Source organism: Scyliorhinus canicula, chromosome 23 (genome assembly GCF_902713615.1).
Source record: "Scyliorhinus canicula chromosome 23, sScyCan1.1, whole genome shotgun sequence".
Lineage (NCBI taxonomy): Eukaryota > Metazoa > Chordata > Chondrichthyes > Carcharhiniformes > Scyliorhinidae > Scyliorhinus > Scyliorhinus canicula.
In genome coordinates, this window is record NC_052168.1 from 15749792 (window position 1) to 15774541 (window position 24750).

The 24750-nt window shown below is 41.4% G+C and overlaps 1 protein-coding gene across 9 annotated transcripts in view; it reads right to left on the reverse strand.

The window, feature by feature from the left end:
* The window catches only part of LOC119956569 (activating transcription factor 7-interacting protein 1-like), a 204871-nt gene that overhangs the window by 61784 nt on the left and 118337 nt on the right, over positions 1–24750 (reverse strand). For 8 of the 9 annotated variants that reach the window (XM_038783877.1, XM_038783876.1, XM_038783880.1 and 5 more), the window contains one exon: positions 23271–23351. In XM_038783877.1, coding sequence (XP_038639805.1) covers positions 23271–23351 — 81 coding nt within the window. Of the gene's footprint in view, positions 1–8029; positions 8681–15086; positions 16803–23270; positions 23352–24750 lie in introns of those variants that run through there. The other variant, XM_038783882.1, reaches the window with a different exon arrangement.

Below are 24750 nucleotides of genomic sequence, written 5' to 3' on the forward strand. Positions count from 1 at the left end.
TTCTCTGGTATAAATTCTCCTCTTTCAGAGTACAAGACATTTTGTCATCATGAATCTTTTTTTTTTTTTTAACATATTTAGATCAATTGATGCCAAAGGCTACACTTAAAGAAAGGTTTCCTTTGTTTTTATCACTTATACAAGAATACGAATCTCATTGGAAAATTGAAATCAGCATGAACTCCGTGCCTGATGAGAAATACTACTGTCACAACTACGGTCACAATAATGCGCTTGCAACAACTGGTGAAATAGGATTGGGAATGAACAATGAACACCAGGTATATAAAAAGAGTGGGATTGCCATAAATAGACATAAATACAAACACAGGAGTTACATCTAATCAGCAATTAGTGTCTCCTTAAAAAATACTAGCCAACTGGCAAAATGTTTTACACAGCCTTAATCCGAAATCAGCTGAAAGTGAGCAGAGTTTACTGTTAGCTTGAAAACAAAAGCACAACACAGCTGAGGGATGAAGCATGCAATTATTCCACAAATGTAAAATGAAATGAATGCAGAGTGAAAGAGGACACAATCAAGTCATGGCACGGGATTCTCTGATCCTGGGGCTAAGTGTTGACGCCGCCGTAAACGGCAGAGTTTTTTATAATGGTGTCATCTGGCCCCTAGGATCAGTGATCCTGCGCCGCACAGGGGCCAGTATGGCACTGGAGAGCCTCACGCTGTCCCTACTGCCGATACGGGATTCAGCACGGGCGTCGCGAGTTCACGCATGCGCGTGAGTTGCCGTCTCTGCGCCGGCCATGACGCAACATGGCGGACACCTACAGGGGCCCGGCGCGGAGGAACTTGGGCCCCAACTGGGATAAGCCCGTCTGCCGATCGGTAGGCCCCGATTGCGGGCCAGGTCACCGTGGAGGCCCCCCCCCCCCCCCTCGGAGCTGGTTCTCCCCCCCCCCCCCCCCCCCGCCCCACCCCATCCGAAGTCCCGCCGGGTAGGACCACACAAGAACGATGCCGGTGGGACTGGGCTGAACTAGCCGGACACTCGGCCCATCGTGCGGGGAGAATCGATGGGGTGGCCTCCGACCGGCACCGGTGCCAATTCTCCGGTTGCCGGAGAATCGGCAGACCAGTGTTGGAGCAGCGTCGCGTGATTCGCACCCCCCTCCCCCAGCGATTCTCCGACCCGGCGCGAGGTCAGTGAATCCCGCCCATGACCTTTCTGCTGAGTGTCCTTAAGAATTCCTGTAACGGGCAGCACGGTGGTACAGTGGTTAGCATTGCTGCCTATGGTGCTGAGGACCTGGGTTCGAATCCCGGCCCTGGGTCACTGTCTGTGAGGAGTTTGCACATTCTCTCTGTGTCTGCGTGGGTTTCGCCCCCACAACCCAAAGATGTGCAGGTTAGGTGGATTGGCCACGTTAAATTGCCCCTTAATTGGAAAAAATAATTGGGTACTCTTAAATTAAAAAAAAAATAATTCCTGTAACTGATATTTGAGCATATTCAATAACTTCTATATAAACCAGTTTTATGGCAACTGACTTCAAAGTCAACTTCTAAATATAAACACCTTTTAAAATACAGTAAGGCTTGTATGCGATAGACAAAATTAATTTGTCACCAGCTCCAACAGCTGATGGTCAATTTGGACCGGAGTAAGCCACTGCACTACATTTGTGTGGCCAGACGTTCATCTTGTCACTGTTTATTACAGAACTATATCAGGGATATATTATTCTAGATACTATATTCCTGTACCATTCTAGAAACAAATGATTTGTGGGCAATTAATGGATAGGATCAAAATTGCAAGCAAACTGTAGTTGAGTTAATTTCTACCCAACTATCAGCTAGCAGTCGGAATAAATGCTAAGAGAAGCTTACATAAAGCCAGGGAAAATTAGAGGGCACCACATTTAGATTTATCCCACATCACAGATGTGTGTAAGGAACTGTTAAATAAGTTTATTAGCTAGAAGCACAGTTGCAGCTAGGCACATTTAATTTTTTTTTAAAAATTGTACCCAATTATTATTTTCAATTAAGGGGAAATTTAGCATAGTCAATTCACCTAACCTGCACATCTTTCAGTTGTGGGGGTGAAACCCACGCAGACACGGGGAGAATGTGCAAACTCCACACGGACAGTGACCCACGGCCGGGATTTGAACCCGGGACCTCAGTGGCGTAGTCCCTGTGCTAACCACTGCGCCACCGTGCTGCCCTACCTAGCCACATTAACATGCTGTGTTATATTTATTGAAGGATAAACACAGGGTAACAGAACAGTTATTATTCAAACAAATGCTCATTGGTCTAAATTTATGACAAGAGTTTTAAAGTCTCGTATCTTTGCTGTCACCCCAAAAAAATCTGAACTTCAAAGCTCTCTCATCTCCTATTTCATAGGTCTGTATCTGACATAAAAAAGCAACTTTATAAAAAACATATTGGTTTTGCACATAGCTCTTCAGCATCTTTTTGCCAGCTACATTTCATGGGTTTCCACACAAACGTCTATAAATACGACCAAACTTGAAGTTTGACCAGAAACGTAATTGGATCTTCCACATAAATACAGTGGCTACAACAGCAAGTCAGAGGCTGAATATTCTGCTGCAAGTAACTTACCTCCTGACTCCACCACAATTTGTCCACCTTCTAGACACAAGTCAGGACTGTGATGTAATTTTCCCCCATTGCCTGGGTAAGTGGAGCGCCAATAATATTCAAGAAGTTCAACACCACCCAGGAACAAAGTAGCCAGTTGGCAACCATCTTAAATATTAATTCCCTCCACCATTGGTGCACACCAGTGAGGCGAGTGCGACTACTGTACTCTCAACATCATGGCAGCATTTGACTAAGCGTCACATCAAGGTGTTCCAGCAAAATTGGAATTAATGGGAACAGGACAGTAGCATGTGCCATATACAAGATGCACTGTAGTAACTCTCCAAACCCACAACTTCTACCACCTAGAAGGTCAAGGGCATCAGGTGCACGGTAATGCTGCCACCTGCACGTTCCCCTCCAAGCCACACCATCTGGACTTGGAACTATATCGGCACCGTTCCTTCCCTGTCGCTGGATCATTCTGCAGATCCCTTCCTAATAGCACAGTGGGTGTACTTTCACCGCATGTACTACAGAATTCAAAGTTGCAGCTCACCAGCACGTTCACAAAGGCAAAACCCACATCCCATAAAAGAAAAATAAACAAAATACTGGCAGCAATATGTACCTCTTACAAGATGCACTGCAGCAACTCACCAAAGTTTCTTCGACAGCATCTTCCAAACTCAAAACCTCTCCTGCCTAGATAAACAAGAGTACCCATACGCATGGGAACTCCACCATCTGCAAGCTCCTCTCTCCACGCAACATGCCTTTTATCATTGCTGGGTCAAAATCATGAACACCCACCTTAACACTGTGGGTGTACCTACATCTTATAGACCACAGCAGTTCGCATCCACGTTCACAAGGGACATATATATCCCATGAATTAATTTTTTTTAAACCACAACTTTTCATATCTATTGGTCCTTAGAAGAGTTAGTTCACTCTCAAGGAATTAGATTAAGACTACAGTTGAGGAATGAATGAATTAACTAATTAAAAAGAGAAAATTACTTCCAGTTATATCACGATCCATTCAAAACATATGTCTACCTGGATCAGTCAGGTCTTAGAGAAAATCTATTTCATATATCATTTGCAAATATTTCCACTACCACCTGATGGCACTGTTGGGAGTTTTTAAAATTCAGAAATGTGACATTAACATTGCTATGCAAGGTGGCTAATTGTATAAACATTTTAGGTCAAAGCTGCTTTTTTGTAATAATCTCGAACGGTTACCATTCTATGAGCAGCTCAACACTTTTTTGTTAATTTAAACAGCCCCAACAGCCAGCTATTTCTGCTGCACAATACCACGAGGTAGCCTCAGCATGAATGAAACCTTTATATGGGAATTGTGAATTCAACCGCGGGCACTGGTCTTTCCTCTTTCCAATATACAATTTTGAGATGGCATGGGAACAGACCACAGTTTATCAGGTGGGAAATTGTCTTCAGAATTGTACAAGCACACAGAGAAGTCAAGCATTATTCATAATTCACTGTGAAGTTACAAACGTAATCTGATAATTTATGGCATAATCTTTGTTGCCGTTAAAAATGTGTGATGTTTCAGGTACTCTTTCTGATCCTATTGTTACAGCCCAAAACAGTATATAGAAATTGTTCACCATCAGCTCTGCAGAACTGACATGTATAGGAACAAGTTGTACCATATACACATTAATAAAATAGCTTACTGTCAAATTAACTTAACTTTTGCCACTTCATAGTGCTCACCATCAGCAACTCAGCATCATCAAGAACATTTTTTTAATAACACTTCATATCCAATTCAGTATACACTCTCCTTAATACTGACTAAAAAAACAAAGCTCCAATTTATGCAGAAACATTACAAATGGCAATGAGGTGAACTGTGGTTTCAAAAGGGATGATTGCTGCCTAGCTAATGCGACCTAGCTCACTCTATCTAACATGACCTACAAAAACAAGCAAACTCATAATGAGTGAATTGTACGCTTCAGAAATCCAACTATTGTACAAATGAAAGGTGCATTCTACACATGTATGTGTAGTTACACATACACATGTATCATACTAAAACATTCATATATGGGACTACATACATGCATGCATTCGGAATTAGCATGTGATTCCACAATCAACAATCAGGTCACAACTTTGAAGTCCTGCCATATCCAGTCATGAACAACCAACCAGAAGAGGATGCTCCGGAAGCATCCTCATCCTCAATGATGGGGGGGAAAGCCCAGCACGTCAGTGCTGAAGACCAGGTTGAAACATTTGCAACCATCTTTAGCTGGAAATGCAGATGATGTAGATGACAGAATCAGAGTGGATCATGAAGGGCCTCCTTCTGTGCAGTAAACAGACTTGTTGCGTCTGTGCCAACTCAGTGGAAGAGTAAACCTTCCAAGCCACACTCCTCTACTTTTTCCCTGTGGCACTGGTCGCTTTAGATTAATTATCCAATTCACTTTGGAAGGCCTCTATGGAATCTGCCCCCGGCACAGCATTCCTGATGTGCTGCATAATCATAGATCATAGAATTTACAGTGCAGAAGGAGGCCATTCGGCCCATCGAGTCTGCACCGGCTCTTGGAAAGAGCACCCTACCCAAGCCCACACCCCTACCCTATCCCCATAACCCAGTAACCTCACCCAACACTAAGGGCAATTTTGGACACGAAGGGCAATTTAGCATGGCCAATCCACCTAACCTGCACAGTTTTCTTTTTGCCAATCACCTTAAATTGATTTTCTCAGGTTCTTAATCCTTCAACCAATGGGAGCAGCTTCACCCCTATCTAATCTATACACTCATGATTTTGAGGATTTTCATAACATCTCATTGCAATCTTCTCTTGGACTGAAGCACCAGCTTCACCTATCAATCCAAGTAACTAAAGTCCCTCAACTGTGAAGTTGCTACACAGCTCCAGGGTTCCAGGTTCGATTCCTGGCTGTGCGTAGTCTGCATTTTCTCCCAGTGTCTGCGTGGGTTTCCTCCGGGTGCTCCGGTTTGCTCCCACAGTCCAATGATGTGCAGAATAGGTGGATTAGTGTCCAAAAAGGTTGGGGTAGGTGGGGTTATGGGGATAAGGTGGAAGTGTGAGGACAAGGTGCAGGTGTGGCTTAGGTGGGGTGCTCTTTCCAAGGGCCGGTGCAGACTCGATAGGCCGAATGGTCTCCTTCTGCACTGTAAATTCTATGATTTTATGATCCCTGGAACCATTCTCATGAAGCTTTCCTGCACCTCTCCAATAACTTCACAGCCCTTCCAGAGTATGGTGCACCAGAGAGTTGATACTGAATCAGAGTTTTTATACTATTCCATAACTTCATTATTTTTGTACTCCATGCCCACTCAAAAAATATTTTGATTATCCATCACAACCTCTTTTCAAGGTTCAATCCTCAGCCACTTACATTCACTTTACATGATATTGAGAACTGAAGGCACTGGCATGATATTGAGAACTGAAGGCACTGGATACAAAAGTTTGGATCGGGACAACATCTGGTTGTAGAGGGCAGCACAGTGGAGCAGTGGTTAGCACTGCTGCGTCACAGCGCTGAGGACCCAGGTTCGATCCTGGCTCTGGGAGCTGTACATATGGAGTTTGCACATTCTTCCCGTGTTTGACTGGGTCTCACCCCCACAACCCGCAGGGGCTGGTTTAGCAGTGGGCTAAACAGCTGGCTTGTAATACAGAACAAGGCCAGCAGCGCGGGTTCAATTCCCGTACTGGCCTCCCCGAATAGGCGCTGGAATGTGGCGACCGGGGGCTTTCCACAGTAACTTCATTGAAGCCTACTTGTGACAATAAGCGATTATTATTATTAATTTCTTGCAGACTAGGCGGACTGGTCACGCTAAATTGCCCCTTAATTGGAAAAAAAGTAATTGGGTACTTTAAATTTATATTTTTAAAAAAAACATCCTGGCTGTCGCACTCAAGACATATGCACCAAACTAGCCACACCTCTAGCCAAGTTGTTCCAGCAGCATCTACCCAACAATGTGGAACATTGCACAGTTGTTACTGGCCACAGAAAGCAAGATAAATCCAATCCAACAAATTATCCTGCTCAATCAGTCCTCAACCATCAATGATGCAAGGTGTTGTTGGCGATGCTATCAAACTTAGCTATAGCCTGTTCACTGATGCTCAATTTAGTTCCATGCATGGACAAAAGAGCTGAACTGGAGAGGTGAGAGTGACCGTCCTCAACATCAAGGCAGCAGCTGACTGACTGTGGTATCAAGGAATCGGAGTAAAATTGAAGTCAATGTGAATCGGTGGAAAACTTTCCACTAGTTGGAGTCAAAACTAGCAGGAAGATGGCTGTGGCTGCTGGAGGCAATCGACTCAGCCCTACGACATTGCTCCAGTAGTCACTTAGGGAAATGTTCTAGGCCTAACCATTTGCAGCTGTTTCAACAATGATGCTGTTATAATAAGGTCAGAAGTGGGGATGTCCGCTGATGAAAGCGCAACGTGCAGCACCATTCGCAACTCCTCAGATGTCAAAGCAGTCCACGTCCACATGCAGCAAAATCTGGATAACATTCAAGCATGGATGGATTAGCGGTAGGTGCCAGGCAATGACCATCTCCAACAGAGAGAGTCTAACCATCTCCCTTTGAAATTCAATGGAATTACTATTGCTGAATTCCCCACTATCAATATCCTTGGGTTTACCATTGACCAGAAACTTAACTGGACCAGTCATTACTGTGGCTATAAGGTGGTCAGATGCTGGGTATTCTACAGTAGGTAACTCAGCTCCTGACTCCCTATCTACAAATCACAAGTCAAGACAGTGATCAAATCCTCTGGCACACTCAAGAAGCTTGACACTGTCCGGGACTCCATGACCAGCACTCCATTCATCACATTAAACCATTCACTCCCTCTGCCAAAGCCACACCTGGCTGGATCTACAATTATCAAAATGCACAGCATCAACTTTCTAAGACTTATTTGACAGCACCTTCCTGACTGTAATCTTCTGCCACCTAGAAGAGGAGCAGCTGACGTATGGGAACATCACCACTCACTTGCCAGTTCCCTTTAAGTCGCACATCGTACTGACTTGAAAACGTACTACCATTGTCTTAATCGTCACTGGGTCAAAATCATGCAACTCCCTCCCTAAAAGCACTATGATTGTGCCTACATCATATTGACTATAGTGGTTCATGAAGACTGCTCATTGCGAGCACCTTCTTAAAAGACAATTGGTGATGTAAAACAAATGCTGGCCAGTGACACCCATAACGCATACACTGACTCTTTTTTTTTACAGCTAGTGTTTGCAAAGAAACTCCATTAATAGAAGACTAATCTTTTCTCATAACCAATACAGTAAGAGGAATGATGCAAATTAACAAAGTATAACTTTGCTCAGCAAATCAGAATAAAATCCAATGGGCCATATATATAGGCTTCAATCATTTTTAATTATGAGGCAACAGGGTAACAATTTTGTTATTCAAACTTAATTGCTTATTGCACGTGTAATCTCCAAAAATTTTAAAGGTTAAAAGGTATTACTGACAACCACACACAATAAATCCATTTATAGCATAGAGAATAGAAAGTGCTTTGAAAGAATCATCTTGCAAATTTAAACAACTTATACTGGTGGGAAATAACACTTAATCACTTTCGCCCCTCATCAGTTTGTTTCATATTCTTACAACCTGATAAGACAGTCATTTTTACACTACTGTTAAGATTTTAGCAGCATAATAGGTTGACGTTACTGTAACTTTGACAGAAGATATTGGTAATGTTGAAGGTGTACTATAATGCAGTTCAACCTTCACCAATTCTTCTTGGTTTGCAACTTCAGCTTCTGGCAGGGGGCTATGGTCACTGCTTCGTGCGCACAAACACTTTGCTGTCTCAAGGAAGATGATTGTGAACAAGCGGCAATCTTCTTCAAAGGATTTGGAGGCTGCAAACAGTCAGACACTGCTTTCATTTCAGTCTTTTTGTAGTACATCATTGCATTACTGCCATTTCCCATTCGTTCCTTAATTAGCTCTTCATCAAAGCCACGACTGTGAAGGGCAGCTACACTGCTGACCTACAACAAAATGAACACACACAAAAAAAGTAAAAATATGCCTGTGCAGATGAAAAGGCACTGGGGCTGTGCAGACAGGCTGGATTTCTGACGTCGGTATTTTTTCATTTCATTGAGGCGTTGCTGATTTAAACTGTGCCAAAAAGGCTTTTCTTCTTACAGTTTTGGCTTTTTGAAATTAGGGTGAATTCAATTAACGTTTGCAAAGTACGACATAGCAGCACCACCTTTTGTTTGTGTGACTGTAATGCCCCCCTGGTCTGCCATATCTTAAGTTGGGAAAGCCACCAAGGAAATCCAAACCTTCAATGCCTCCCCCAATACAACCAAGAATTTGCAAAACACAACGGCAAAAGGATTTCCAAGTATTTGCAATTAAGGTTCCACAAAGAAATAAACATTTTGCTCATACAAGTAGTAAATTCCTTGACTGAACTAAAAGGCAACATACAAACACAACTGTGTGAAATGACAATAATAGGATCACACCAATAGATTTCCCTCAGAGACGATACATTCAACACTTAAAATCACTGACTATCTGTTCAAACCAACTCAGCAATGACTATAATTGCAATTTGGTGAGGATTGATTGGGTTGTCACCCGGCACCTATAAACACTTGTAACTAACCAATGTGATGAAAAATCCTAAAAGTGTATGAAAACCACGTAAAAAGTGATTTGTGTCGAGTAGATTTTAAAAATGGATGAGGAGGGATTAGACTGACTAAAATCAGACAATAAACCGAATTTAGGTAAAAGGACAAGGGAACTATGATGAAGGCTTTATTCTGGGTAACCCTAGGGTATAACAACAGCATTGCATTTCAGTTAATGACATCATATTTTACATGTGTGCATTGGGCAACAGTGAATCTGGTTAATATAAATCGGCATGACAATCTGCGATCTGCAGACCTGTCCAACAAGTTCAATTGTTTGTTGGCCCAATGAACACAGGACTGACGGACTTCTACCATAGCACAAATAATATTTCTTCCTGGCAATACTATTACTAATTTGACCAGAGTTTTCTTTATTAAGCATTTGGAATTTGACAAGCATTTCCAGAAAATCCAAGTGAAAGCAATTCAAAATCACGATTGTGAAAACATTTTCCAATATTAAATTAAAACTTTAAAAATCTCTTCAGTAGCTTGGATGCTCAAAGGCCATTAACAAAAGGATTCTCCCTCCTTCCAATACCACGATCCACCCTCATCCCCCCCCCCCCCCCCCCCAGGAAAAAGGCGGAAAAGAACTTGTTACAATGATCAATCTTCCCAAATCAATAAATTGGAAGAGTGCTTGTTCAATAAAATATTGGTACAAAAACATGGTGAAATCTCAGCAATTTCTGTTGTTGAATGTTTCAGTCTAAGGAGAATTAGAATTTTTTTTACAACAAATATACAATAAGCCTCTTCTATACTATTGGACACGTGTTAATCCAATATATTAAAAAAATTTATTTATTTTTTTTTAAAAAGAGTACCCAATTCTTTTTTTTTCCAACTAAGGAGCAGTTTAGCGTGGCCAATCCGCCTACTCTGCACATCTTTGGGTTGTGGGGGTGGGACCCACGCAGACACGGGGAGAATGTGCAAACTCCACACAGGCAGTGATCCAGGGCTGGGATCAAACCTGGGTCATCGGGGCTGAGGCAGCAGTGCTAACCACTGCACCACCATGCAACGCCTTACTCCAATATACTAATGCAGCAAAAAAAAAAAAGTGTGCCTGTGTGGATTTGGGCATGTTATATTAGTTTTGCTTTTCGGCTGAATTTCAGATTTTAAAATTGCGATCTCGGCCACCTGGACAAATCCTGCTGTCTACGGAGGTGTAACAACAGCTTAGCAATTGGATAAGCAGCATTGATCAAGATTGATCATCTCATTTGCTAGTCAGAGTAAACAAAAAAAGTCAGCCAGTAATAACTAGCTGCTCGGAAAATAGCTCAGTCACATGCTCGGAAAATAGTTTAGTAATATGCAATGTCTGATGTCAGAATTAATTTTTGTCAGATAGTTTCATCGTTGTGGTGGGAAAATAGAAGGAAGATACAGAAATGGTGATTCCCATCATTCTAAGAGAGTTGGGGGTTTGTCACAGTATTATAGTGTGGGCTTATTGTATACATACTTACAATGGCAATTATCAAAGAGAGTTGAATATGCAGCACACTGTGCATTTTCAATAACCCAGGCTTCAGATCAACTTTCTTGAAATCACAATACTATGGTCAAAATTTGCTGCTACTTTAGAATAATAATTTTGCCCTGGGAGGAAATACTTCCATAATTTGGATGATGATCTGTTTCAAGGCTCTGCAATATTAACAACAATCAGCCACTAGTACCAAGTATTAAAGATTTTCAAAAAGTTTTTTAAAGGTCAAATGACAAAGGTTTTCTCAATTTCGGAGTAGAACGTTAATGATAATTGCAGAAAAAAATTCAGATACAATTTCAAACAAATTAAACAAGATAATGCCGTGTTTTTAATTTGATCTTTAACAGATTAATATTTTAATGTGAAGATATTAATCTGAAAATAAGGGCAACAGCCAGGAACAGAATTCTTAGACGACATATAAACTACAGTCAGATTATATTGATGAAAAATGATTCAACTGCTTTCACCTAAAAACACACCTAGTATCTTCAGGCTCACTGTCCTGCCCGAGACTGGACACTGCTGAAATTTTTTTTGGTTTTTAAAAATAAATTTAGAGTACCCAATTATTTTTTCCAATTAAGGGGCAATTTAACGTGGCCAATCCACCTAACCTGCACATCTTTGGGTTGTGGGGGCGAAACCCACGCAGACACGGGGAGAATGTGCAAACTCCTCACAGACAGTGACCCAGGGCCGGGATTCAAACCCAGGTCCTCAGCGCCATAGGAAGCAATGCTAACCACTGTACCACCGTGCTGCCCCGACACTGCTGAAATATTAAGGTTCGCAAACCTTCCGTTTCAGTGCCTGGTCTGTCTCAATAGGGGTATTTAATTATCTAATAATAATATAATAATCGTCTATTGTCTCAAGTAGGCTTCAATAAAGTTACTGTGTAAAGCCCCTACTCGCCACATTCTGGCGCCTGTTCGGGGAGGCCAGTACAGGAATTGAACCCGTGCTGCTGGCATTGTGCTGCATTACAAGCCAGCTATTTAGTCCAGTGTGCTAAACAAGCCCCTTTATCTATGTAAACATTGGGGGATTTGCTAGGTTTAGAAAGCAGGTATGTGAAGTCATGCAATGTATTCAACATGTCATATCAAACACAGCTATAGCCAAGATGATAAATGAGTGAGTCCATCAAGACTTATCTCTTTCACAACCAAACCACTCCTTCCTGCTGCATTTGTGGAAAGCCCATTCCCTCCTATTTTTTTCTGTCACTTTATCCCAAAATTTAGCACCCTTTGTGAACTAGTTATTTTTAATACAAGTTTTAAAATCAACTACCCCCCCCTCCATTCAAGCTAATTCCTCTGGCCCTATATAGAAGAATTAAAATATGAAGTTTAGTGTTTCTATAGAGGTTCCATGAAATCGCTGAAGAGTTTGACTAGAATAATTCAGAATCCAAATTTTAATTCATCAAAATATATTATTTGGATAGGTTAAACAAATTCTTTGTTGAATTGTTGAATATATTGTAAGAAACGTAATCTAAAGAAAACCCATTGGATCCTAATATAGTAAGCCTATTTAATATATTTCAGTCAAAAACCTTTACTGCAAGGTGGCTGCAGCTACACATAGCATGTGTATGTAATATTTATTGCAACGATCTGAGGTAATCAATGTCAACTCTGAATTAATCTAGCTATCCTGTCAGTACTCTCATCAATTAAATTTCATTAATTGGAAAGAAGCTACTGCAGTAACATATTGCAGAAGTTACTACTCCATTCACCTGAGGAAGGAGCAGTGCTCCGATGCGAGTGTTTGAAACAAACCTGTTGGACTTTAACCTGGTGTTGTAAGACTTCTCACTGCAGTAACAGATGGATAGGTTATACCCATCTGTGTGTAAACCACTACCTACTGAAAAGCTAATACCTGAAAAGCTCTGCGGAGCGAAATAACATTTTTATTCTTGCTGGTTATATTTGACTTTGAGGTTACAACACTGGAAGTCAGAATTGATTCCATCATACATTCAAATAAGCCACTGAAGCAACAGGAAAAGTCTCATCCAAGCTGAAATAATCTCAGAAATCTGGTTACCAAAGTGTATTGAGAAACATTACACAGGAGTAGTCTTTCCAGATGAAGATCAACCATGCCTGTTGCTGTGGCAAATTTACTTCTGACTGAACCAAAATGCAACCATAAATTTCAATATGATTATAATCACAACGCTTTGAAGATGACTTGATTTACAGTACAATCTTAATGGATCCCAATTTAAAACTCAGCATTCTTCTAACATTGCTCTGGGCTTCCCACGTACTAGACAATTATTTAAAACATTTTTTTTTAGAGTACCCAATTCATTTTTCCAATTAAGGGGCAATTTAGCATAGCCAATCTACCTACCCTGCACATCTTTGGGTTTGCACATCTAAAGGGCTGATTCAGCACAATGGGCTAAACAGCTGGCTTGTAATGCAGAACAATGCCAGCAGCACAGGTTCAATTCCCGTAACGGCCTCCCCGAACAGGCGCTGGAATGTGGCGAATAGGGGCTTTTCACAGTAACTTCATTGATGCCTACTTGTGACAATAAGCAATTGTTGTTGTGGGGGCAAAACCCACGCAAACACGGGGAGAATATGTAAACTTTTCACGGACTGTGACCCAGGGCCGGGACCAAACATGGGACCTCGGCGGCACGAGGCCGCAGTGCTTACTTGACAATTATAACATCTTTTTGGTAGGAAGCTAATAGAGGCGCAGAATTTTAATCTATTAGTTGCACTTCAAGCTCCAGGACTGCCGGCCAATATCGATGTTCCAAGCTGGACAAGACTCCTGAATCACTGGAAGGGCTAACCTATAGAAATGAGCAGAAGCCGACTAGAAAAGGATGAGGGGGTAAGAGGGGGGGAATCGGAGGAAGAATTTAAGTTTTGTTTCAGTTCACAATTGTGTAAACATAACTGGGCTTTATCACTTGACCTTTACACCAGTTTGTCCCAGGGAACATGGATGGCGGGTTCCTGGGGTGGCACAGGGCGGGCATCAGGAAGTTGGGAGACCTGTTTATTGATGGGAGGTTCGCGAGCCTTGGTGAACTGGAGGAGAAGTTTGAGCTCCCCCTGGGGAATATGTTCAGGTACCTTCAGGTCAAGGCGTTTGCTAGGCGACAGGTGGAGGGGTTCCCTTTGCTGCCCCCGCGGGGGGTAAGGGATAGGGTGCTTTCGAGGGTGTGGGTCGGGGATGGGAAGGTGTCTGACATCTACCAGGTAATGCAGGAGGTGGGGGAGGCGTCGGTAGAGGAGCTAAAGGCTAAGTGGGAGGTGGAGCTGGGGGAGCAGATTGAGGAGGGGACGTGGGCGGACGCCCTGGAGAGGGTGAACTCCTCCTCTTCATGTGCGAGGCTTAGTCTCATCCAGTTCAAGGTGCTGCACCGGGCCCACATGTCCGGATCTAGGGTGAGTAGGTTCTTTGGGGGCGAAAACAGGTGCGTCAGGTGTTCGGGGAGTCCAGCGAACCATGTCCATATGTTCTGGGCATTCCCGGCACTGGAGGAATTCTGGAAGGGGGTGGCGGGGACGGTGTCGAGGGTGGTGGGATCCAGGGTCAAGCCAGGCTGGGGACTCGCGATATTTGGGGTTGGGGTGGAGCCGGGAGTGCAGGAGGCGAAAGAGGCCGATGTCTTGGCCTTTGCGTCCCTAGTAGCCCGGCGGAGGATCTTGCTGCAGTGGAAAGATGCAAGACCTCAGAGTGTGGAGACCTGGATTAATGACATGGCGGGATTCATTAAGTTGGAGAGGGGTAAGTTCGCCCTGAGGGGGTCGGTACAAGGGTTCTTTAGGAGGTGGCAGCCTTTCCTCGACTTTCTGGCTCAACGATAAGGTACTAGGTCAGCAGCAGCAGCAACCCGGGGGGAGGGTTTAGGGGGATAGTGTTTAAGTTAATTTGCTTTTTGTTAATTTATTCTGTTGTTTATTGGGGTTGGGGGGGCTTGTTATATGCGTTGTTACGGGTGCTGGGGGGTGTTTATTATTATTATTTTGTTGATATATATTTTTCAAAAAATTCCAATAAAAATTATTTTTAAAAAAAAATCACTTGACCTTTAAAACACAGAATGCATAGGTTAACTACTGACCTGCGATGGGTTAGCGTTTACTGTTAAATGCATTAAAATGCATATAATAGGTACTGGGAAATAATGCCAATTCTTTCTTGCAACATCAATAACAAAACACCGTTTATACTTACCCTTCCAGATTGGCCAGTATGCCGCCCCGAAATTCCTCCCACCTCACAGATTTCTTTGGAATAACGCTCCAGAGTGTGAACTCCAATAGCTTGTTGGCAAAACTCCAGCTGCCCTGGAAGAGGACGCCGGTAAAACGGACCATCGCTTGGCACCATACCGAGGTAGCGACGAAAGAGAGAAACAATACATCTTGGGTTGGATAAGTCTGCATACTGCCGAGTAAGTCCTTTTGTTCTTTGGATCCCGTCTCTGTAAGGCTTTGCCACAAATTCCAAATATTCTCCAATTTCATCAGCTTCAAAGCTAAACTGATCAACCATCAATTTATTGTGCTCCGCTGCTGCATGTACACCAAAGACTTTACAGAGGTAGAAATAGACAGCATAACTGTAACTTCTTGCATCTCGCAGTTTAAAAACGATTTGCCACAGTTTTTCCTCTTCTTCCTCAGAGTAAGGCTCTGCTTGTTTCCTTACTATTCCAATTCCCTGTTGTTTAAGTTTTCTCAACCGCCTGTCAAGTGTAGTCCGAAATGCAGCATACTCCATGTTATATTCGTTAAAGAAATCAATGTCCAGTCGCTTACACGTTTCACGCAAGTATCGCAAAATGGAGCAGCACAAGAGACGGAGAGAATTAGGCGGATAAAATGATCCATCGCGCCGACGGACTTCCTCCACAAAGTGGCAGAGCCAGAAATTCAGTTCATTGTGAGTTATTTCATGAGACAGTACCGGCACATAAAGGGTCGATTCACAGCATTCTGCATTATTTTCCATGAAGTATTTATTTCGGTTTCTGGCCCACTCATCCCAAGCTCGAATGCCCCAGGCAGTGGCTCTCCTTGTATTGTATGGAATTAGGTTATCTTGTATAATCATTCGCTTCCTGTTGTCTGGGACAGGTTCATAATTGTCTTTGGGAGTTCGGTTATCTGACAATAGAACCTGCAACTCCACAGGAAGTTCAGCACATGCATTAAAGGAACCTCTACTCTCCAGCAATACTGTATGTTGATTTTCTGAACTTCTCTTATTGCACTGAATCTTATTCTCTTGTAATGTTACACGTGGCTTATCTAAATCAGGCTCATCAAGGACAGAGGGTGTCCTCTCCTCGGGTACTATTGCATTTTGTTGTTCTGTGCCAGGTTTTGAGATACTACTCGGGCCATTACCCTCAAGTAAAATAACTGACTTTTGCCGGACTAGTATACCATTACAAGTCTGTGGTTTCTCTGTAGTTAGCTGGACAAGCATACTCTTGGACGTTCTACTAATTTTTAATGCAGCCTCATGCGCCTTGGCTATCATGTCCCTGAATGAGTTACGCTGACCATGATTATTTATTAAACCAGCCTGCTGTTTATCTGTAGCGGGTTTTGGTTTAATACTTAAAGTTACATTATGTTGTAATAGAGCCTGTTGTTTTAACGTAACAGCATTGCCTGATTCAGCAGAAACCCTACAATCCTGCAGTCGAACTTTCTGCTTTATCAAAGGCTTACCAGATCTATTATCTTGTAATGCAATTTGTCGATTGCACAGTGCACTTCTTGGGCCTGTTGGAGACAGAGTTTCATTAAGTTGCAGTGTAACCTTTTCCATTTCCACAATGGGCTTGCCAAATTGGTGCATCTCATTTTTCTTTGCCAACTTGAACGTCTTTCTGTTGCTCAAGCCAAATTTCATTTCTGGTTGAAAAGGTGCAAGAATCTGAGACAAAGAAACAGAAGAACCTGCCAGTAAAGCCGGTGGATTGCCTTCAAAATTTGGGACAAGGTAAATGCGATTAAACGGTGTTCCTTTGAGTTTCTATTGATTCAATTAACATTTTGGATGGTGGCACAGGAAATAAGAGGACAAACCATCTGGCAAAGGAAACTCAGCTTCAGTGATTTCAGTGCATCACCTGTAGAATCTGGGAGAATGCACAACCTGTTGTACAATATTGATGCTGGCAGTGTTTAACTGAATGTGCACTACCCTTGTTAACAGTAGTTTCCATAACAAAATGAGGGTTATGACAAAGCAATGAAACTTCAGCATGTTGATAATGAATCAAGGACTCATTGTTTGCTTGAAGGTCAAGCACTATTAGTAATTTTCCACCAATGAACTCTTATCTACAAAGTAAATCCCAAACTGATTGCACGCAAAAGAATCACCAAGCTTGATTTTGATTCAATGACAGCTGCAAACAAAAGTTTTTGATATCAGTAGAAGCACAAAATCAGAAATAATGGAGGCTTGTTGCAGCCCTAAGAAAGAAGTCTGAATCTCAAACAAAAGAAACAATTGTTAGCCTCCTCAATCATAGAGTTGTGAATTAGATTCCAAAGAATTCCTATGAATCATGTAATAGGTATATCACAACTCACAGTATATTATTCAACACAGCATTTCTGTAACCAATAAAGGCCTTTATAGACGGTGTAATTCAATTTTTAAAAACTTTCTCACTTACTTGAGTTAAATGTGCTTGTCTTAATCCTGTTCAGTGATGCCACAGCTGTACCATCAGATGTCAACGAATGAAGGCTGTGGTCGTGGCATCGATAACGTAACGATTACGAGAGGAGGAAATCCAGGCTGATTTTCTTGCAGACAGAAGCTTCAGGAGTTTAACTGGGGCCTTTGAAACACACTAGTTTTGGTAGATAATCCAATCAAAATGTTCACACGCTCCAGAACCTTTGGTTCTGAAACCAAAGGTACACTTCGCCACAGGGCAGTTGGAAATCAGACCACTGGGTTTGATCAATGTGTTCAACGCTCACTGCAAAACCAACCTGTATTTCCTGAAAATCTGTACAGCGAAGGCAGACTGCAATTGTGTAACTACAGTAATAAATGAGGAACAACCCTGTTCATAAACGATGGTTCAACACTCCCAAGCTGCTGCCCTGGAAAGCTATCCGATTTAAAATGATTAAATGTCATTTAATCATTAGGATGGGAATAGAACATAAATAGAACACTTTTTGCTTTACCACTCAACTTAGTGTCGTCTGAAAACTTGGGCACATTGCCCTTGGTCCCCAACTCCAAATCATCTATGTAAATTGTGAACAATTGTGGGCCCAACACTGATCCCTGAGGGACACCACTAGCTACTGATTGCCAACCAGAGAAACATCCATTAATCCCCACTCTTTGCTTTCTATTAATTAACCAATTCTCTATCCATGCTTCTACTTTACCCTTAATGCCATGCTCAACAGTGAGTTATCTTATGCAGCAACCTTTTGTGTGGCACCTTGTCAAAGGCTTTCTGGAAATCCAGATATACCACATCCATTGGCTCCCCGTTATCTACTGCATTGGTAATGTCCTCAAAAAATTCCACTAAATTAGTTAAGCACGACCTGCCCTTTATGAAACCATGCTGCATCTGCCCAATGGAACAATTTCTATCCAGATGCCTCACTATTTCTTCCTTGATGATACATTCCAGCATCTTCCATACTACCGAAGTTAAGCTCACTGGCCTATAATTACCCGCTCTCTGCCTACCTCTTTTTTTAAACAGTGGTGTCACGTTTGCGTATTTCCAATCCACCGGGACCACCCCAGAGTCTAGTGAATTTTGGTAAATCATCATTAGTGCATCTGCAATTTCCCTAGCCATCTCTTTTAGCACTCTGGGATGCATTCCATCAGGGTCAGGAGACTTGTCTACCTTTAGCCCCATTAGCTTGCCCATCACTATCTCCTTAGTGATAACAATCCTCTCAAGGTCCTCGCCTGTCATAGCCTCATTTCTATCAGTCACTGGCATGTTATTTGTGTCTTCCACTGTGAAGACCGACCCAAAAAACCTGTTCAGTTCCTCAGCCATTTCCTCATCTCCCATTATTAAAACTCCCTTTTCATCCTCTGAAGGACCAATATTTACCTTAGCCACTCTTTTTTTGTTTTATATATTTGTAGAAACTTTTACTATCTGTTTTTATATTCTGAGCAAGTTTACTCTCATAATCTATCTTACTCTTCTTTATAGCTTTTTTAGTAGCTTTCTGTTGCCCCCTAAAGATTTCCCAGTCCTCTAGTCTCCCACTAATCTTTGCCACTTTGTATGCTTTTTCCTTCAAGTTGATACTCTCCCTTATTTCCTCGAATACCCACTGTCGATTTTCCCTCTTTCTACCATCCTTCCTTTTTGTTGGTATAAACCTTTGCTGAGCACTGTGAAAAATTGCTTGGAAGGTTCTCCACAATAGAGGGAGACGGACCCCAGAAGTGTAGAAGATTTTAGTTTAGATGGTTGGCGCAGGCTTGGAGGGCTGACGGGCCTGTTCCTGTGCTGTACTTTTCTTTGTTTGTCAGTAATATGGTTCCAAATTTCTGCTTATGGCAGTAAAATCTAACGTTTAAATTTTAGTATTTGGACTCTCTTCACATTTCACGTGAACCTGACCTTCCAGCTTGGGAGCATACAGTGATATATTTGATTTTATTGAAGAATATTTCACAAAATCGAATTATCTTAAATTTTCATATTAACTACTTTATATCAAAATGCAGCCAAATGAAGCTTCAGCCTGCACAATTTTTTTGATGAATATACTGAAACCTATCATAAGGTCCATTGGGCTGTTGGAAAATTGAGGTGCTCTGCAACCACTCAGCATGGAACAGAGTGACAGCTGAATATACCATACATAGGAATATCTCAGAACACTAGGTGGTCGCGGAAAAAAAATTGTAGAGTAATAATGTTAATATTAAGTAGTTCTTTGCTCCCCCTCTGACACAGGTTTAAATTTCTTTTAAAGGGTTTTGTGATATTTCATCTTCTCACAAACACCAATAATTTGTATCTTCTGGTCTGCTGAAGTTGGGAACAGGATTGGCCAGGTGCAGCTCTAATGGAAATCTTTCAAGTCTGCATTTACTCCCTATCTCCCCCCCCCCCCCAACAAAAACCAGTTAGAAAGTATGGTGGTATTGGGATGGTAACATTACTGGATGAGTAATCCAGTGGGCTGAACAAAACCTCTGAGGACACCATGGAGGGAGAATTTAAATTCAGCTAATTAATACATTTAGAATAAAACCCGCAATATTGATCAAACTACTATATTGCTGTAAAGTTCCATCTGGTTCCCTAATGTCCTTACTCCTTCAAAAAGGAGGAAATCTGCCACTCTTACCTGGTCAGGTCTACATGCCAGCCCAACAGCAATGTGCTTAACTCTTAAATGTCCTCTATATAATAACCCTTAGTTTATTGTTAATGGCACTATTGGGAGCACAACATCTTTAGAACTAACATTTGGAACATTAGAATTATAGTTATGTTACAGTACATTAGAATTTTCTGCCCCACCGGACCAAGAATTACTGCAATTCTAAAATAGATGAAAGCCTCAACTGTTGGCCTTCAGTAAAGCAAGTTATCAAAATGTTTTACACATCCTTACCTCTAGAGACTGCTGTAGCTTCAAAACATGTACAAAATTAGCACATACAACAGACATCCTAAATATAAGAGATTGCAACTCTGCGTTGTGTAGATTTGTGGGGATCAGAAGTGTCATACTTAAGTGGTATTTGAAGACTATGCCATGAAGAAGTTCTATAATCATCTACATGCATTCAGCAAATCTCATGTAACAGGCTGATGTAGCAATTCAGTCATGATTAGTACTACAATGCAGGTATAGAGAAAGTGTTAACGTTTGAGTCCAATATGATTCTTCTCCAGAACGGAAGAGTCATTTGTACTCAAAACATCAACTCGGTTTCTCTCCACAGATGCTGCTAGATCTGAGATTTCCAGCATTTTCTGTTTTTATTTCAGATTTCCAGCATTCTCAGTATTTTGCTTTAATTTACTAATGTCAATGATTTGTTTATCTGTAAAACATAGAAATAGGCCATTCAGTCCAACTTTGTAATTCTATAATCCAAGTCCACATGAGCATCCTCGCCCTGTTTATTTCATTGCCCTCTATCAACAAAGAGCAAACTTCTATTCCTCTCTCTCTCTCTCTCATGAACTTATCTCACTTCTCCTCACACATATTGTAGTAAACACCATAACGTGACCAATTAACTTGTCTGCTCCAGTAAAAAGGACCAGTGTTTAAGCAGGCATTCTGTACTGAGGATTAAAAAATTGTTGTTTATGTCCCTACTCAGGAGTACAGCAGTTTTGCACATTACCAAAGCTTGCTGCAATCAATGTTCCAGCACAAAAACAGGACAGCTGACTACGAACCACACTCCCAGCGTAAATGTCAGCTGTTTCTCGCTTCTTAAAGCTCTTAGCATTTCTTTTTTAATGATATTAATCAACATCTCCTATACAAAAGAGTCTCCAACCTCAGTATAATAGTTCCAACGTTCATGCAAGGAGCAGTGCATTTATCATGGTGGTATCAAACCCAAAACAGGGTTGCCAACAGGCTCACCATTTGTCTCCCTCTATGGACCGAGTAGTCAGCTGGAGTACTTGCAACTTACTATCTTGCTATCTACACACAGCGCATGAATCTATTTCGGTATTGTTAAGCAATCAGCTGCAATGACAAACTCCAGAGAGCTGAAAATAAATCTTTTGACGTTATAGAGGTCTGTAAAGTTTTAATGATAAAAATAAATATAGAATCATAGAACAGTGCAGGAGGACTATCGGCCCATTGGTTCTGCACCGACTGAAAGTAAGAAGCCCACTCTCCTGCCTTATCCCCATAACCCAACCTAACCTGTACATCCCTGGATACTAAGGGTAATTTTATCATGTTATCAATAGTTCAATACAACAGATGCATCAGCACCAAAACGGTAAAAATCCAGGAACTTCTACATTTTCAGTATTTACAAAACCCCTGCCTCCCCTGCAGGCATGGGCAGAGGGAAGAGGGAAAATTAACAGCAAGTTTACAATAACAGGAGGCGCAGGTAATTGGATGAAAACATGAGATATCAGATTTTTGTCCAATTTTAATTCCGTGCACAGTAAACCAGAGAAGTTTAATAAAGCCTAATTCAGGAATAACAGGGCCGCATGATCTGAGAAAACCAAGGCTTTGCGTATTTAACCGTTGCTCTTCCCCTAGCCATAAGCAGAAACATTTTACTTGAATAATTATATTCAGTGAAACTTTTGTGTCCAAGTACAGGCTACTGGGTAAGCTCTACCAGCTCCGATACAACTTACTGTGTCATTCTTTTCTATACCCTTAATAAGCAAAATAGAAGTTCATTGTACAGAAAATGGGGCAACAGCCAAGAACAGACTGAGCTCAATTTCCTAAAAGGAGAAATCAGCGGTTAACAATTCAGAAGTAATTTTGCAAACATTTATGCCCTTAAAATATCTGGAAAATTTTTTCACATGTTCTGGTGTATTGTTTGAAATACATGTTTACTTCTAGAATCTATTGAGGAGAGATTGCATTGCGCTAAATTATATCACGTGTGGTGCAAGTTTAACCAGGTGGAGGTGTGGCCATATGGCCAAATGACCATATCACAGTCCGCTGTGTAGCAATTCTGCAGTGTCGTTGAGGATGCCACACACCTACCTACTGAATATCTGCTTGTTCATGCCAATCTACTGGAAATACCTTCCAGACCATACAATAGTGACTCCAAAATTAAAGAATGGTTAATGCATGTATGAGGAAATACATTTTTGACTCATCTCCTTACTTTATAATTTATATTTTGAAGTATTGTACCACCCGCACTTTCACAAATAAATATTTGTTCTATTCCTTTCTCCTACTCTACAAATTTAAAATACCCAGAAACATTTAACATCCATCAGGAAGTACATGGATGCCAGAATGTTTCAAGTTTGTGCATTGAAAACATTTGTGTTCCTCTCAAGGGTTAAAGTGACCAAAATATGATCTGTAGGCGTTAGCAGGTAATTAAAGTTAATTTGTAATCATACAGAAAAGATGATTACAAGACAGTATTTTAGCTGACAAGAGTATGGATGCATGCAAGTGTGTAAATGCTTGAATCATATAGATTTGTAGGAACTATAGATTTGTAGGAACTCCAATATCTTGATGCCCAATAAGAAATGCTGGGGTATTTTCTGGAGATTACTGTAAATTTAAAGTTAACCCTCAAAACATCCAGAAGGGTACTGAGCCACTACTAGATTACGTTAAGGCCCAAGCACATTATTTTTCCGAAGCAATAGTCCCAGTTGGTACCTACCTCTTGCAATTTTATCGAGGCAGAATCATTGCGAGCTTGATTTGCTGAGCCTAGCCTTTTTTCTATCTGCACGAGTTTTGCCTGCAGAAAAGTTAAGAGCACAATAGTTTTCCTGTTTTCCTTAAAAAGTGACACAAAATAATACCCAAGGAGTCTCATGCACTCAGGCCAATTAAGTTTTATTCTGGATACAATAGTTATTATTTGGTTGTTTTTAAATGACTGAAAGCATTGCTGGAAATGCATACAAGACAGTTAGTACCCGAAATAAGTAAAAGCTTCAGGTGTATGCAATATCACCAAAACAGATTATTTGGTCGTAATCTCATGGTTTCTGAAATGTTAGGATTGCAAATCAGCTGCCATGTTTCCTACATTAGGGAATACTACACTCCAAAAATAATTAGCTGGGATGTCCTGAGAGTATGAATATACACAAGTTGGTTATTTTAGTACTTATTTTTCCTCCCATAAACTGCACTTTCAATGGCGCTGCGTTTTCTGATACGCAAACACACATCCATCATGATACCGCATCTCATTCACTGGCTCATCATGCCATCAGTCACATGGCAGCACTGGCACAGTGGTTAGCACTGCTGCCTCAGAGCACCGAGGACCTGGTTTCAATCCCGACCCCAGGTCACTGTCCACGTGGAGTTTGCACATTCTCTCCCCCCCTCCCCCCCGTGTTTGCATACTCTAAATTTATTGTTTTTAAAAGGTTATCAGTAATAATAGGTAGCAGAGGCAAATTAGTTATCAAATATAGATTTAACTACTGTCTGAACAAACAGGTAATTGGCAACATTCAGAGGTATAGTGTATGGTGGTTCCCAAAGTGGGTTACACATCCCCGTTGCGGCACTTGAGAGATTGTGCAAAACGGATTTTGTGTCAATATTTTCAGGGGTGAGAAATGTTTTGACCTCTGCTGCCCCTTGCCGTTATCCAGGGATTCCCAGACCATGGGCTGTTGACAGCAGCGAGTTAGAGTATGACTGAACATAATTCCAATAAAAGCACAAGAGTCTAGACAGTGGGAAACGACGCAGTAGTGATTGGAAAAGCAACAAGCAGGAAGAGGAAACCTATGATTCGAGGAGTAGTGAGCAAAGGAGAGAGAAAACCTGTTATTGGAGATTACATCTGGAGTCATGAACTCTCAGAAATCACTTTCCACTTGTGAAAGATGGCTTTTGGATTCACTGGAAGGAAATTGAAGTGTCATCGCTATATGTGTGTTGAAAACAGTTTGCGACCAAAATTGTCAGCCATTTCTCCCAACTTCAAGTGCTTATGCTCTAACAAATGAGCTCATCCATCACATTAATGGCAAGTCAAAATTATTAGAAGTAAATATGTGCTCATCATAAAACGTAACAATAATGATTCACAAAATATCTGGTCATTAGAGGAGTAAATGAAAAAGAGATTGCCAGTAGGGGAATGCACAAAAGTTGGTAAATCTGAATAAGGG